This window comes from Nestor notabilis, unplaced genomic scaffold (genome assembly GCF_000696875.1).
Source record: "Nestor notabilis isolate BGI_N333 unplaced genomic scaffold, ASM69687v1 scaffold14141, whole genome shotgun sequence".
In the NCBI taxonomy this organism is placed as follows: Eukaryota; Metazoa; Chordata; class Aves; order Psittaciformes; family Psittacidae; genus Nestor; species Nestor notabilis.
Window position 1 is genome coordinate 70,053 of NW_009916358.1, and position 17,011 is coordinate 87,063.

General features: G+C 35.7%; 1 protein-coding gene across 1 annotated transcript in view; it reads right to left on the reverse strand.

Moving 5' to 3' along the window:
- LOC104413532 (calcium-dependent secretion activator 2) overlaps positions 1 to 17,011 on the reverse strand; it is a 141,372-nt gene that overhangs the window by 69,182 nt on the left and 55,179 nt on the right. Inside the window, exons 8-11 of the mRNA XM_010024545.1 lie at positions 15,280 to 15,381; positions 10,240 to 10,303; positions 7,949 to 8,072; positions 5,306 to 5,326 (exon numbers count right to left, since the gene is read on the reverse strand). Of these exons, the coding sequence (XP_010022847.1) occupies positions 5,306 to 5,326; positions 7,949 to 8,072; positions 10,240 to 10,303; positions 15,280 to 15,381 (311 nt within the window). The remainder of the gene's footprint in view (positions 1 to 5,305; positions 5,327 to 7,948; positions 8,073 to 10,239; positions 10,304 to 15,279; positions 15,382 to 17,011) is intronic.

Sequence of the window (17,011 nt, forward strand, 5' to 3'; positions counted from 1 at the left end):
TTCTCAGCTCTTCCTGTTCTGTGGAATAAAACTCAGAGATAACAAATATGGCAAACTGGAGGGCTCCACAAATGACCAGATCTCACATACTAAACTGACAGAAAACTGAAATCTGAAAGTGCACACTTAGTAATGTTGTTTTAAAAATCTAATAATTTTGAGACTCCAAATTTTAGGGAGTTACTGGAAGATGACAGCAACAAATCTAAAGCCAGCAGGAAAGGAGGAGGGAAAACTGGTGCTGACAGTTATTAACTAAAACAAATTTTGAAGAAACAACTAATTGAGGACATAAGATGAACAGAAAACAGAATAAAATGTAACACAGATTTGCACTAGACTTGTGCAGTAGCTTTTCTTCATAGGATATCTTCTTATGAAAGAAATTCATCAGATGTCATTTATTCTGACTTTAATAAAGCATTGGATATTATGCCTCCTGGGAAAACTACCAGTTAAACAGAAGAAAATGAGGATTAAAAAAGAAACAATGTGTTGGATAAAGACGCTGCCTCAAGAGAAAGATAACAGGTAACAGTGAGAAAGAGCAAAAAAGGTTTCTTGAGGAATTCCTTGAAGATCCATCTTAGGGCTGAGCTTCCTTAGTATTTTCACCATTGACTTCAGAATAAATTTAGGATTGCACTGATAACAGTGGTGTAAAACACTGGCAAGAGACAACAGGGTCAAAATGCAGTAGCAAGTATTGGATAATTCCAAAGAATGGGAAAGAGAAACACAATTTAATACTTTAAGAAGGAGGGCAATACATTTTGACACCTGAACAGCAAGAAACATTTGCTATAAACTGGGAACTTGTCAGCTGGAAATGATCAAAACTCTGAAGACTGAGTTGAATTAGCTTTTCACAAAATGGCTGTGTGCCACAAGCATAATATAGACATCAAAAGACAAGTGTTCTTCGAATATATTAGATCAAGCAGTCCTGGTATAATGGTACTCCTAGTACTGTGCAAGGCATCTCATGGGGATGACTTTGCACAGTTCTTGTCACCGATGCTCAAGAAGGTGGAATTCAGATTTTAATAGAGAAAGGCTCCTAAAATGATAAAAATGAAGAACAGGAAGCTAAAACTTTGAGACAAGGTGATGAAAGCCTAAGTTGCATGAGCATAAACCAATTGACTAAAAATGCATCATAGGGTAAGGAGGAACTGGAGATGATGAAATGCTATGATGGAGAGAACTAAACCACCTTAATTAGGGTTATACAACTAGGTTAGCATGATAAAAACTAGAAACTAATTTGACTGTACAGTGATTCCTACACCTATAGAGCAATCAGGACTTGAAATGGCTTTCACATGGATAAAGCAGGGGGCGGAAAAGGGGAAGAGCAGTGACAAAGACTGACTCAGCCCAGCTGCTAAGACAAAATGTGAGTATGTTTACGAAGGAGTATCATGACACGAACCCAACAACCCAGGGTTTTTTTTGCAGAGCTCTGCTTCAAAATTGACACCAGGGATATATGCCCATATCCCCCTCTTTCAGTTTAGTTGTGTAACAACCAGAGACCAAGAAGGTGCTATGCCGCTGCGCAACTCATTCGTTTTTGTTTGTTCAGTGAAATGAGCATGCATGGAGAGCTTTAATCAAGTCCTCTCCAGGTATAATGACTCTCTCCACTTGTCTTCTCAATTTCAATAATGTTTGTAGTGTTCTTCTTTTTAAGCCTGATAGATCCTTCTGAGCCTTGAGGGCATTTACATACTACCCTTCCTTTAGAAACTTGTATGTAATAAGTATGTTAACGATCAATGTCCTTTAAAAAACAGCAAACTGTTGAGTTGCTCCTGACCTTCTATTGTATGGAGTTAACAGTTATTCAGCCTTTGGCAGTCTGTCTGATAGAAAGAAATATTGGGATGACAACTGTGATTTGTCTTTGAGCAATTGCGCACTACACAGTAACTATTTGCTCTGATTTTAATCAAATTTATTCTCATTTTTTTTAATTAAAACTGTTTGGCAGAAGGAGCCCAGTATATTCTGCTACTACAGACTTTTAAAAATAATGAATTAAAAGACAAACTGTCTAATAATTTAAATCTTTACAATCTGTCCATTGCCTCGGAAATTAATATCTAGGAACAATGACAGATACAGCTGTGTTCGCTTCACAGCCATTTACCACTTTAATCTCTAACCCAGTCCCTTTATTTCTCCAGAGCAAGGTAATGCCCTTATGCTGAAAAATGTGTTTACATGTGAGCTGCTATCACCTCTTTTAGGAAACGACAACAGCAAGAACAGAGTACATTACTCCTCAGGCATTCAGGTTTCAAATAAATTTAAACGGGGGAAAACATTAATTTCTGAGAAGGAATAATGTATTTTTTTATTTTCTGTGTGTGTTAATGGTTATGTATAAAATATAAGTAAAAAAATGAATTCTGTATAAGGAAGGCCATTGTTCTTGAAAGAGAGAAAACAGGTGAGGGAGGCATGTAAATAGTTGTTCACCGACAAAACGCATCTGAAGAATGCTGTTTGTCAATGGACTCAGAATCTAGCAGGTCCTGTTATGATCAACATTATCAATGGGAAGAGTTAGCTCAAGTTAAATACTGAGTAATACAGGAAAATATGCCATACACAAAATGATCTTAAAAGTACTTTCAGGCAGAGAAGTCTCAAAGGCAGCATGTGTTGTGATGAAAATGGTTTATATTTAAAAAGAGATTTTCACATATTGATTCTGTGATATCTCCTTGACAAATTATAAAGCCTTGCTGCAAACTACAAGGGCATTATATGAGAGTTCCTAGGCACAGTTCAAAATTATAATAGTAGGCTTGTTGCCATTCTCTTCATAATGGCAATTATACTGACTGAACAGATTAGCTACTCCATGAGAATCTCAGCTGTACATGTTGTAAGCAATGACATGCTGAACCCTGTGTAATTGTCACTGCAACTGTTATTTTTATTGCAAAAATCTGTACTATATTCATAATAGTACAATGACATGGGAGTGCTAAATAAAATGTCCTTCCAACTGCAAGCAAATTCTGTTGATGCAAGTGCTGCTTATACCACTGTGTTTGCCATTAGGAAAGTAACCACTGTCTTTGGGAAAGCATTCAGTCTTGTTCAATTGAGCCTGTGAAAATGAGAGCACTTGGGGAATAGACCTGGGAACCTGGCAACCACACTGCTGAAAAAAGATTCTCACAACAAAAAGAATTTGCATGTTCACCTCTGTATTACCTAACAAGGACACTCCTGCAATTCAGGATTTTCTATACAGTATCTAATGCAGAAGTTAAAAGGTAAATAATAATTATCAAGAAATAGCATTTCCCTATTTTCCACGACAATGCAATATATGGTATTAGGGATAAGCCTATTGTACATCAAGTTTATGATGAAATCAGTAGGAGTTTAGTTAGTTATACAAAGAGGAGCAGGATTTGGTCCTGCTAGCCAGGCTAAAATGTAATTTTATATGGATTCCTTTCAGCTGCTTCATCTTTCTCATCAGAGAAATGGGTTCAATGAGGCACAAAATTCTGGGGGAACACAGTCTATTTACTCCTTTCAATAAAACTAATTTTTCTGAGTTTCTGATTAATTTTCAGTTGCATTTTCAGTCAGAAGCGTAATTTGATTAAGCAGTTAAATTACAAACACAGCCTATGAACCTCTAGTTTCACCTAACTCACACAGTGAATTTCCATTTACTCACTGTATGCGATAGGCTTTCTTCTCATCCATTCTCTAGTGTAGTTATTTGCCAGGCCACTTAAGGGACAGCTTTGCTATCCTACCTTAAGAACATGACAATAGTTTCTTTCAAAGCATGCATAAACCTAATGTAAATTGACTGAAATCAGGTACACTAATTTTTTTTCTTTCTTTTTCTTTTTTTCCCTATGCTTGTAACTGTGTGTGATCTGTGTTCAGTGGTCTGTATTTCTGACATAATGAGCCTGAGAAAAAATAAAAATAGCAAGCATGTGGCAAAAGGAATATTTGTACTTGGGTTGATACGCAGTATATAAAAGTGTACAGCTGAGGCTTTAGAGTGCAAAGGTCAAAAGGACACAAACTCTGAAATTAGTTCTCTTATTTCACAAAGTAATTTCAAGATTTTTCAAAATTTATAATTTGTAAAGATATTTTCTTCAATACCTACAGATGTAAGAACACTAAATGGAATATTTGTGCTATCTAGCTTTAGTTATCTTACCTAGTAGGGAGATAGGTCATTTCACAGAGAAACTGTTGAAGGAGCCTCCAAGTGCTCTGAAGCACCTGCTTAACAAACTTTTCCTTATTGATCCGAGCGGGTTGGCAGATGACCTGGTCAAGGTGAGCTCCTAGCAACTCATCCTAATGAATACTCACACAATCAGTGCACCGTCTGCTCTCTTTTTTAACAATTCCAGTCTGAGCTCTTCTATTTCCAGGGCATTTAGAATTTTCAAGTGAAAACCAGTGGAAGGTTTGGGGACCAATGGAATTTTTTGAATCTTCAGTTATGAACACAGAACTTTAAAAAAGTAGTTTTTATAATTAGCTAGTACATTTTTGGTCTGCAGGTAAGTCTTTCAAAAGGGTAAGACAAAGTAGTGTACGCATCTATTTCATAGTGTATATATATGCACAATCCCTCATACTTATATGCAGCCAATACTACTCAGCCAGAAATACTACTTCAGCTATTCTCTTTTTTATTATCACTCTGTTAAATACTGGGATATAAGCACTCAAAACCCCTCTATGCACTACTGGAGAATATACACCAAAACTACTTCATGAAATAAGGAACACAAAGAACTGCCATCCTCCCTATGTTCAGCTGTTACTAGGAAAACAAATGTATCACTAAACAAAGCCATATCAGAGAAATGCAAAAACCAGCTTTATAAAATTAGTTCTCTTACCAAGACATTCATCAATAATTCCAGCAGTCTCATTAAGAAATACATACCTTTTTTTCTGATGACTATGAAATTACATTTCTCTGAATACACAAACTGATTTTGAATTTAACAGCTGAACTTCATCACTCAGTTATACCTCTTTCACAGAAACCAGAATTCCATTATATTCCAAAATATAAAATCAGCTAAATTGCTAATAATTATGCACATCATAGTTAAATATCAGTGTAAATGAAGGATGCATGGACTAAACTACATCACAATTAATTTTAACATTCATACATGTTCTGGTCCATAGCTTGGTATTGCTGAAATCAACAAAAATAATAAAATAACAGACACAACACACTACATCTGTGATACATGCAGACATGCACACAAATAGTAATCACCTGTGTCCTTTTCTGCTGTTGCTGAATATAAAAAAAGAAAAAGAAAAAAAAAAGAGAACATCATTACAGAAATATAACTATTTAAATTTTATCAGAGATGAACAGATTCCAAATAAGGTGTTAAAATGTTTTTAAAATCTTGAGTATAGCACTAAATGTCCTGACAGTCAGGTCACACAAGTGATGCGTTTTGTCAGCTAAGGGAGAAATGGTGTATGTTTTCAGATAGTACATTTATATTTACTAGTCCTATGTAGCCTGTATTTTAGGCTCACTGGCTGAGTTTGCATATTGTGCCTGAGAATTTAGAAACATAAATAACAGTAAAAGAATATAAGAAAGTAAGAATATAAGAAAGTAAGAATATAAGAATATTATTTTTGTTAGAGCCTTCTTTACATGTCTACTTCTTAGGTAGTGACTACTACTACCTAAGTAGTATAGACCTATACACTGGTCTACAGCTGATATTATCATGTCATAGTTGCATTTTGACAGACTAATATGATATGATTTCTCCAGCTGTTCACTGAAGAAATATTTAAAGGACAAAATTCCCAAATGTGTAACAGTTACATTTGAGGGTATCAGTAATGTTACAAAGATGATGACTATATGCTTTTTGTATGCAATTTGAGGAGCCCGCAATTAATGCAAACACTAACATGAATTTACTTTCAAGAGAAGAATGTTATTTTAGTGCACAGATACAATAATGTTCCCATAAACTTAACGCATCAGAATGGAACCTATTGCTGATATCTATTACATTTATACTGATAAAACTGTAGGATATTTGTAATGACCAGAGTATAGAAAGAGACCAACCCAGGTGTTATTGCTACTGAAAAGCAATGTTTTTAATGTTTTGATGTTATGATGCTGGAGCCCTTCAATTTCAAATAGGACTTAACCTATTTCTTGTTGAGAGATAGTACACTTACATATGGAATTATCTGTGTGCTTTGGGTTTTCTATTACATGAGTGTAAACTACTTGCATAAATCTACTTGTGTTTAAATCAAAAGACAATAAATCCAAAAAGAAATTTGCAAGTCAAAATATGCCATGGGATGGACAGCAGTTTTATGTGCTGTTCTAGCTTATTGCAGCTTTAACAGTGTGCATATTTTAGAATCCAAAATTTGCTGCTTGCAGTGGAACTGTCACACTTGTCTAGAAAACAGTAAAAAAAATCTTGGACAAAGATGTATTTATATCACTGTAAAAAACTTTTCCGATTCAATTTAGTCTCACTGAATTTAGATATCCTTTGCATGCTTTTGTAATCTTTTAAAAAACTTTCTATTTTTATACCCATTATTTCAACAGGTTTGCTAAAAGTCTGAAATACAGAACATTTAAAAATCCTGTTTATGAATAGAGAAAGATAAAAGCTAAGGAAAACAGTTATATTTCTTTTTCATTTTCTAGAATAGATTTAATATTCATCTTTCTTTCTTTAACACAACGTGATATCATAATTAATTATGATAAACTGGTTACTAAGATGGTTTCATGTTGTTACTCCCATGATATAATACTGGTTGCTATAGTGATGAGATGGGTTTTTCGTTAATCACTTGTGAGATTGGTTAACTCATGTTTTTCAGAGAGTTTGAGAAGAAATGGAAAAAGGAAAAAAAGTTGGCTGTATAATATTGCTAAACATATGAGGCTTCTTCATTTTCCGCTATGATAACTCTGGTTCTTCTAGTGCATTGCTAGAAATACATGCTATTAAAAAACCATAATATGCATAAAATTGGATTTTTTAAAAGCAGAATTCATCTTTCTTATATTTTCCTTTTAACTGAAGCTACCTCCAATAATCCAGTTATAGATATGTGGACACACTGCTTTCTTCTCCTGAATATATCTGTACAGGTGTATCGCTAGCTTTCTGTGCTTGAAGAAGAATGACAGATGTGTCTTGACAAGGAATTTAACTATTATGACTTCCTTATTGTTCTACACAGGTTTACAAATAGTAAAGTGACATTATGTATCCTAGCAACCTTTTTTGAGAAAAATCTTAGTTAATTTTATGATACACTTTCTAGAACATACATAATTCCAGGAAAACTTCTGATTATCATCAAATCCAGTATTTTGTCCCATTGATTATTTCAGAAAATCGGGATGTAACTAAGATTTTAATCATCAGATTATTATTATACATCTGACAAAACACCAGCAAAAAATAATAACATTTATCTATCTGTCTGCCTTATAAGTGCATCAGAAAAGTAACTTTACCTAGAGTTTTCAAGTTTTGAGGTACTGTCACTGCTGTTAAGGTAAGAATTTCCTGTCAGTAATTTAATTACTAGAAATAGTTAGAGAAATAAAAAATAACTCATAAACAACAACCTCATATATTTATGGAGAACTCAAAAATAAGAACAAAGGGCAACTTAAATTAGGAAGTCCTAGTCTTCCATTCAAACAGTCCCAGGAGGCATATTAAAGCAATGAATAGGAAAAAAGCTCCATAGTTCACCAGCTGAGATTTTAATGAGACATTTCCCCTTGCTGTGGAAGGGGTTTGTTCTGGAAAGGGAAAAGGCTGCTCACAGAATAATCAGTTAATATGCATTGTTGGCTTTTACAGCCACTTTGGCAGTTGATTGCTGTACTAACCTTCTATTTTGGCATATTCTGTAAGTCGAGTGTAATTGATCAAGGCGGCCTTCTCCAGACATTTTCTAACCACTTTCTTCACCTCTTCTGCTGGTATAGGAGTGGCAATATCTTTCATTAAAACCTGTGTCAGAGACAATTGTACCTCTTGGTTACAGTCATTACCCAAAACCCAAGGGAAAAGGATAAAAGTATCCTCAAGTTACTACAGAACTGATGATAAAGGCAGAAATGAAAAAGGAACTAGATATTTGTCTTTCAAGGTTTCTGTTCAACACTGGCTTGACTGCCTATATGGTATTTATAAACAATACCCCCCTACTGTTTGGCATCTTGCAGTATGCTGGTCAGTCTTCATATACATGATGCCAAGACCAGTATAACAAGAGCATTCCATGGGCGGTCTGGATCGTGGTGCCCGCAAAAGATAAGGATGTGGAAATTTGCTTGGTTGTCACCTGTGAAAGAGCTTCCACCATCGTATAACCATTGACTCCTGTAAAGGAGAAACTGTGAACCACACCATCAGAGCTAAGACTGACGTTTCTACAATCATACAGTTATTAAAATTCAGCATGTCCTTGCTGTGAAAAAGAGCTCTCTATAGTAGCCAGGGAAAACATTGAAATTCTGGTGGAATATTTGATTATGGACAAGTAGAAGAACAGATCATACAAACCTTTTCAAAACCTGCCAGTTTTTAAAACCTGTCCGTTTTTAAAATATAGAGCTTTGATAAAATGGATCACCTGTTGCAACTGAGGTAAACTGAGAATATATAGCTCGTTGTATGAATGCAACATTTGGATTACTATAAAAAATTGAATAAATATTAATAATTCACTTGCATTTTTACTTTGATGCTATAATCCATTAACTTTCAAGAGATAGGTGTAAGCAAAACTCAGTATCTTTTTACCACATTTTATATGTAAATAATAGTCTCAGATAACTTTCGACCTATTAAAAATGCTTCCCCAATGTATCTCCAGACAAGCTACATTCTTATAGAACATACCTAAAAATTACTGTGAAAGGGAGGGAGCCAGAAATACTGTGTGGGGAAAGGTACGGTGGAAAAGAAACAGGTTCCCTAACAGAGAAGGTATTAGGAAGACACTGTTGCAAAGCAGACTCTTCCATTACTTGCACACACATAATGACACCTCTACCTTGTTAACTTGCTTCTTTTTAATGAATAACTTTTGGGTTATCAACAAGTCCAAATACAGTATTCGAAACCTTTTATTCTGGATCTTGTTTGTTTTGGGTTTCCCCCCCAAAATTTTCAAAGACAGGTAAAATAAAATATTTCTATCCCATTCTGCATCCACAAGTATAGAAATGCACATTTATTCCCAGTCAATGCTGACAATGGTGTTGCTTGAGCATCAGATAGAGTACCATGGCCAGTTGTAACAGCAGGAACTGTGAGAGGAAATGGCTGTTTCATATAACACAAAGGGCTCTACACATCACTACAATCACTGACACTGTAAGTGAAAGAAAACATATATATCCCATCTCCCTATGTGTTTTTGATCATGGCAGAGGTTTTCTAAGACAGAAGCTCTATCCATGGAGTGTTCTACAGTGCAGAATAACTGACACTCCCCAGGACCAGACCTCTCAGATTTTGGCAAAGCTACACAGACTGGGATCTAAACTTTTTTGAGTTCATACCTTCATCAGGCTCCTGATGATACAATTCCTCTGGAATCTCTGCTGGAATTTAAAGTTCTCTTTCCTCAGAGATGACTGAGATGCTTTTTAACATTATGAGGTTGACGTGCTTCCAGTCAACACAAATGGATTTGCTGCGCAGGAATTTATATTTATAGCTGCCCATGTCAGTTTTACCACATTTAGCTTTTTTTTCTTAAATTGACTCAGATTATGTATTTATGGAAGATTATTTGGATTGTATAGAAGCTTTTTAGTGTTATACATAAGTATAATCAACATCAGAAGCCAGAAGCCATAGAAAACAGGAAAGGGGGGCTGTAGAGACTTGCATTACTTTACTTCAGAGCTAATGCTGGGTAATCGTTATATTTTAAAGAAAATAGAGAGCCACTATAGTGGCTTGAAGTGAAAGCCCAATAGATAAATCCTACAGAAAACAGCTGTTTGTCTCTGTGGAAGACAATAAAGAAAAAAGCTCCAGTGAACAGTTAAAACCAGTGGTAAAATACCTGAGAAGACATAAGCCGGCTTTCAGCAGCATGAAAGCAACAGAAAAATACAGGCTTAGTACTCAAGCAGAGTTTAAAATATGCTCCCAAACTTACCCTTTCAAGTAATGAAAGTGTGGCTTTTAAAGCTCCTTCTGGACGTCCAAAAGGGAAACAGTATCTTAAAAAGGAAAAAAGAAAAAGGAAGAGAAAATGATCAGAATTATAACACCTCTGTTAAGGATTTACTTTGAGACATAACTGTACACAACTTGCATTAAATTAAGTTAGCAGAAGACTCCCATACATGAAGCACTAATGAAAGCAGAAGGCCTCTCCAGCAGTCTACCATGGAGCATATACACAGCACAGCAGTATCAGCCCACCAGCAGCTCACGCCTAAATACAATAAAAATACAAAAGGCAAAAAGCATCACTTCCACTTTCTCAACTATGAATGATATTTAATGGTCTCTGACAAGCTTAATGTCATCTTCCTGGAAAGAGGTACTATTTCTCATGTAACCATGACAGCTACTGGAGCTGTGAAATAGCACTATGTATATTATATCTTGTTTTAATACTGGATTAAGATAAGGATAAAATGTCAGATATTTAAGTTTCTAGAGATATGTGAGAATAAAAATGCCTGCAAATATTTCATGACTTATTCCTATTACAAATAGCATGGAAAAGCATTTAATGATATCTTAAATTTTATCAGCTACAGATTAAACCATACCCTTCATCTTGATACCTCTGAAATTCTCTAAATTAAAAAGTGATCCCATTGCTAGCTTTGTTTTTCATTTTCATATATTGACTGATCCAATATTTCAGCTCAATAAGACTACAATGCTCAGGCAACTGTAACCTCTCTTAATCCCATCTATAAAATCTTGCTGGGATATCCCCAATTGGAAAAAGGATTTTTTACTTTGCTGAGATTATTATCTTTTTATTATTACTCACTGAGAACGGTAGCTTCATTTTCTAATGTTTTCCAATGGTAAAATCTTTTCTAATGATAAAACGATTCAGACCAGTGAAGTTTAGATACATTTTCGTCAGCCGAAATCAAGCCCGGAAAATGAGATCAAAAAAGGATTTCCCACAGCAAGAATTCTAGTATTTGCTTTGTCTCATTTTGTTTCTTTCTTACAGTAGTGCTAACAATTTTTGAGAACGCATTTACAAATTAGCAAAGCAGATTTGAAGACCCTTAGATGTTAAATCATCTTAAACCAGAACACACCTTTAAGTGTTTTGTCTCCTCCTTCTTTTGCAGTGTATTTCTACAGTCCTTATCTTGTGCTTCCCACTGTTTATTCCTATCGGCATCTAAAGGTAGCTTTTGAATAAATGTCACTCATTTTTTGATTATAGTTACTATTTCAAATCAAAGACTTCCTTCCAGGTATGTTCTGCTATGTAAATAACATAACAAGCTTCCAAAACCCAAGCAGATTTAAGTTCCTAATGTAGACATAAAAGTCCCACTGTAGAACAGGGGTTACTCAAGTTACTGCAGAGACAGTATGTATGAGTATAACACAGGCAGCAAGCTTACGTGTGCAATTGATGCAAGAAGCTTCTGACAGAAATGAGTTGTTATACTGAGATAAGCAGCTTAAAGAAGAGAAAACGTTCACAGTAGAGGCCTTAAAGAGACACTGAGCCGTCCTGCCTCCATTATTGCAGTCTCTGTGCTGATGAGGAGGCAGGGGAGCAGCATCTTCCTGGCAAGAATAAATTCAATCTCTTGGATAAAACCCCCATGCCAGTCAATTTCCCACTGTTTGGCTGTGACAAGGATGCTCCCACAGCTGGGAGGATCTTTAAGGATAGGGAGTCACAGATGGTGACAATCAATTCAATTATTAGACATATGGACAACTGGGGCTGCGACATCAAAGAGGACCAAGCAGTAAGTTAGTTGTTGGTACAAAGGTAGTAGACGTCAGGAGATGTTTATGTAAGTTACCTAGGGGAGAATAGAGAAGGAGCAGTACTCATGGGAGCAGTACTCAAGACCCTTACAGAAGCTTTCTCTGAAATACGGCTCTTCCACATTTGATGCCTGAGATGCAGGCAGACACCTGAAGTCTCAGAGTGTAGGTAAGATGACAAAGTATCTTAAGAACTGGGAAATACTCTAGACGAGTGCTGGTGATCCTTGAAAGTCTGTACCACTGAGACCCTAATGAGGATAATGCGAATTATTAGGAAATGTTAAGTGAGATTAGAGAAGCTGCAAACTGATGACAAATAGTAAGAGATTTTAACTATTCACATGTACACCTGATCAATGTCTCATTAGGATGAGATACAATATTCTGGGACACAGTTTCGAGTTGTTTCCTTGAACAATTAATTTAGGACCCACAAGAAAAGACTGTATTCTGGATTTGGTCTCAACTGTGATAAGATCTAGTTTGAGAGGTGCAGAGCAGGAGAGGTGCTCTGTATTAGTGGTCATAAAAGAATAAAATTTAATAATGCAGCAAAAGAGAACAGGCCAAAAAAAAAAAAATAAAATCAGTACATCTACATTCAGTATATTCATTTTTAAGAATGGGAACTATGAAAAACCAAAAAACTTAAAAAATAAAAGCCAAAACCTTAAAGGAGCAGTCCAAAAAGCAAGAAACCTACAAGCACCCTGAAGGAAAATTCAAAGTCCCAAGTTAAACACACTGAAAACTAAAAATGGTTAGAAAACTAAACAAAATCCCCTCTCTGTGACTCTATGAGGAAGACAGAAAGGTTATTGTAGCGAATCTGGCATTTAAAAACTGTAAAACCTATCTGAACAAGGAGGACATGAAAGTTTCTAAAATACTCTAGGGCCCACATAAACAGCACGGATATTCAAACTGACAGTATAAAGAACATCAGAAGCAGGAAGCCAGCCTCGGAGATGGTGGGACTGCCTGGTGACAAGGAATACAGGGCATTCATCAGGGACAGTATGGTCAAAGCAGAGAAACTCAGTGCATGCTTTGCATCAATCTTTACTGATGAATGTGTTTTCCAAAATATTCAGCATTTCACAGTCATCACAACAATTTTGATGGGTTGATATATGGAGTGTTTTTAGCACCATGTTTTCTTAAGAAAGCAATCTCACAGCTAAGGTTATTTGCTAATTAATGATACAGGTGATCTTTTTACCTTATTTGTGTCAAGGTTTTCTTTAAAAGCCTAATGCCAATTCTTTATTAGGATGCCCTATCTTGTGATTGTATATGCTTTTAAATTCAGATTCCAGGGCAATATTCATTCTTCCTTCTACGAGTATTATGCCAGTATCCTCATCTAAATCCAGACATTCCACCTAATTTTTTTAGTTCTAACATTTGTTCAGAGAAAGATATAATGATTGCTTTTCACCTGGCAGATCACTGTTTGTCTGTCTTGATTAAATAGGATATTAAAGCAAACCTTAGAGTCCTCTGAAGAATAGGGCATTCATCTTTGAATGACACACTGAATTGCTCTCAAGGAGGAGTTCCTAATGTTTGAATTTCCTCAAAACCCACCACGACTTAAGCAGAAAGATCCTATGGTCACTGACATACTACAAATTCATCAACATACCCTATCTAGAGTGTAGATAAGCAGATATGATGGGTTTCACCTTTATTTGTTCCAACTCAATTATTTAGACATTATTGTACATTTTGCAATTAGTCTCATGCATGTGAAGGCCTGAAGGTGAACAGGATTATTCTGAAGATGCCTCTCTTCTTGTTCCTCCACTTTCCTCTTCTGTCTGTACATATTCAGAAGGCTTCTGCAACTTCAATATTTTTGGGGTCACAGCTACTTTCACTGACCTCACCATTGCGTATGGGTAGAAGTAATTATATTTATTGGAAATTGCAGTTATCATGTTTCTGTTTCTATCATAAACTTGACAGGATACAGCCATGCCAATCACAGGCCAGAGGTCTTCTCAGTTCCAATTCTCCTTTTTTTTTAAACTTATTCTCCTTCCCCTTGCAGATGATGTTCTTCTGTCAGTACTCTCCTCCTGCCTTTCCAAGACCTGGGTAGGAGGCACTGTGTCCTATGCTGCTCTGTATCGCTTCCCTGGAAAGAGCTATTTTAATTCCATGGAAGGCAGGAAACAGCAAAGGTGTCAGGGAAGAATATGTAAGGGAAATAAAGGAAGGGAGTATAATTTTTTTTCCCCAAAAGGAATACCCTCCAAGAAGAATCCTAGCTCTCTTTAGTTTAATACAAAGATGTATTCCCAAGCGAAGGCTGCTATGTACTCCGTGCTCAAAAAATCACCAATGACCAAGTTATCAACATGATAGATGCGAGTGAATACTAGACATTTTCCTTATCAAACCAGAGGGGCATCCAACAAACTTATAGGCAAGCTCACCAAATAAAAGGAAGCTGTTTCACACAGCACTATTTAAACTGTGGAATTGGTTGTCATAGAGTGATACAAAGACAAAAAAAAAATCTATAAATACATTCTAAAATATTTTTAGATTGACAGAATAATGGCAGTTAGGATGGCTTATTGTGATAAAGTAACAGATTTGATGGTCCACATGCTGTTTTCATGCTAAGCTTCATAAACCATCAATTGCTAGAAAACAGAAGGAAATATCACCCCAAGTGATATTTTGCTCTGTTTCTTATACTCCTTCCCTAAACATCTTTTAATTGCATTGACAGTCCTTACATATGACAAGCTCTTTGCTAAGGACAATGAACCTGAGCTGGTAAGTCTATCATAAACCCAAGAAAATGACATTAGACATCCAGAAAAGTTTCAGCAGCCATTTATCAAAGATGCTCTCTACTTGTATGATTTTTCTAATCAGTACTAATCCAGAAATTGCTTAGGTCATTTTCATGTAGACAATTTTCTTACAGTTATAGAAAGCATAAAAAGCATCAACAAACCCAGGCCTATATTCTTGCACAATCTTTTCTACCACAGAAAAATACAGCTCACATGACACACAAATAAATTTTAAGCAGGCACTTGTGTAAATAAATTATTTCATATTTAATATATTCAAAATTTCTTTTATTTTAGTTTGAATCCACTTATTGAACACCAAAATTGAACACCATGAGAAAATGCTTCCAGAATAAAATTAGTATTCATTGAATAAGTTATACACTCACCTGAAATGGCTTATTTGGTTTTCTAAAAGGGAGGAAAGTCTGTCTTTAATTTCCTCAAACCTTTCTTTCTCTTCAACAGATACTGTTCCAATTCCATCTGGCCTGTAATATTAAATATTTAACAATTGTTGATACCTCTTTATGCTGTTTCTTCTTTGAACAGTGATCTTTATTTTTAAAGCTTTCGGTTAACATGTGTGCTAACTGTCCCATTTCCCATTGCCTTGAAGGATAAACAGTAACTTGTGAATATAGTTAAAGAACAGACTGCAGCTACACAAACAATTTAACTTTTGAGCTGAACTTTGAAATTCAAGCCGTAAGTTTCTACCTCATCCCAGTATGAACACAAGGTAGCATATATTTCTCCCAAATCATGCTCAAAGATATATAATATCTTTTCTCAAGAAAATTAGTACTATTGGCACAACAGTGGGGCCTACTCAGATCTCACAGAATTTCAACTCCTTGATTCTTCTGGATATTTCCCCAGAGGCACAATATAGCAGAAAGTGATTTTAAAATAAAGGTGGGAGGCAAATTACAGTGAGAAAAGCTAGAGCAGACAACACATAGGAATCCCCCACTTAGACCGAGCATGTGTTTTTGATCCCTATCCCATACTGACAAATAGCCACATGCATACAAGAAAAGAATGCAACAAAAAACAGTCTCTAAAAAAAGAAGCACTGGCATTTTTTAAACATCAAATTTAGTCCTAATAATTAATAATAAGCCTTGCACATAAATCTCACATTCTAAGGGTGTTGTTAATGTATTTATAGTAAAACAATGTCTAAATTTAAGAAATTTAAATACACATTTGCCAAATGATATTTTTGCAATGCAGTCACAACTTCCCCACATACAGCATATTTTAAAAGGAAGTTTCTGAAATCTTCCTGCTACTCTCTTCCAGCTCCGGGGTAACAAACCAGCTGCTGCTTCCCACTTAGTTTATGACATAAATGCAGATCTGCCCTGTACCTTCCCCAGAGCCACCAAAACTGTATCTCAATGTTTCTAGAACTGAGAAAATTGTAGTAAAATGACATGAAAAAGGACAACATTATATGAATGTTTTCAAACTTAATCTAGGATTCTGTGAACATCTTTGTGCTAAAATGTTACTTCAACTTTCTGTACAATACTTAATTCTAGGAGGGATAAGTTGCTACCTGGTCATGACATAAACGTTTCTCTCACCCTTTAAATCACTTATATTTGTGATCTGTCAAGTCAAGGTGGAAAGAATGCCTGAAGTCCTTAAATTATTCTGAAGACAACAATAAAAATCAGATATGGTGGAGACATGAGTAACCAGGCACATCAATATACTTCTGTATAAATTTGATGTGAAAGAGCAAATAACTTATCTTCTCTCTTTTGATAGATGCCAGGATACTTTACCTCAGCCTTCTGACAGATGGAATGCGCACAAATTTAAGTAAATTGCACTGTCTGATTTCATTGTCAGGGAAGATCGTGCTCTGGAGTGATAAAGCAAACAGTTCTGTCATATTAAACCTCGCTGAGGCATGTCATATATATGACAGAAAAGACCTAGGGGTCCAGATAACAGTAAGTGAAAAAGGTGAGCCAGTAGGATGTCATATCTGTCAACCTGCACTAACGCTAGGATCACTATGTACTGGGAACCTGTCACTTCGTTGAGTTTGTTTTCATAAAGAACCTTGCTGACAACACCTAAAATTTTCAGAACTGTTAAGCA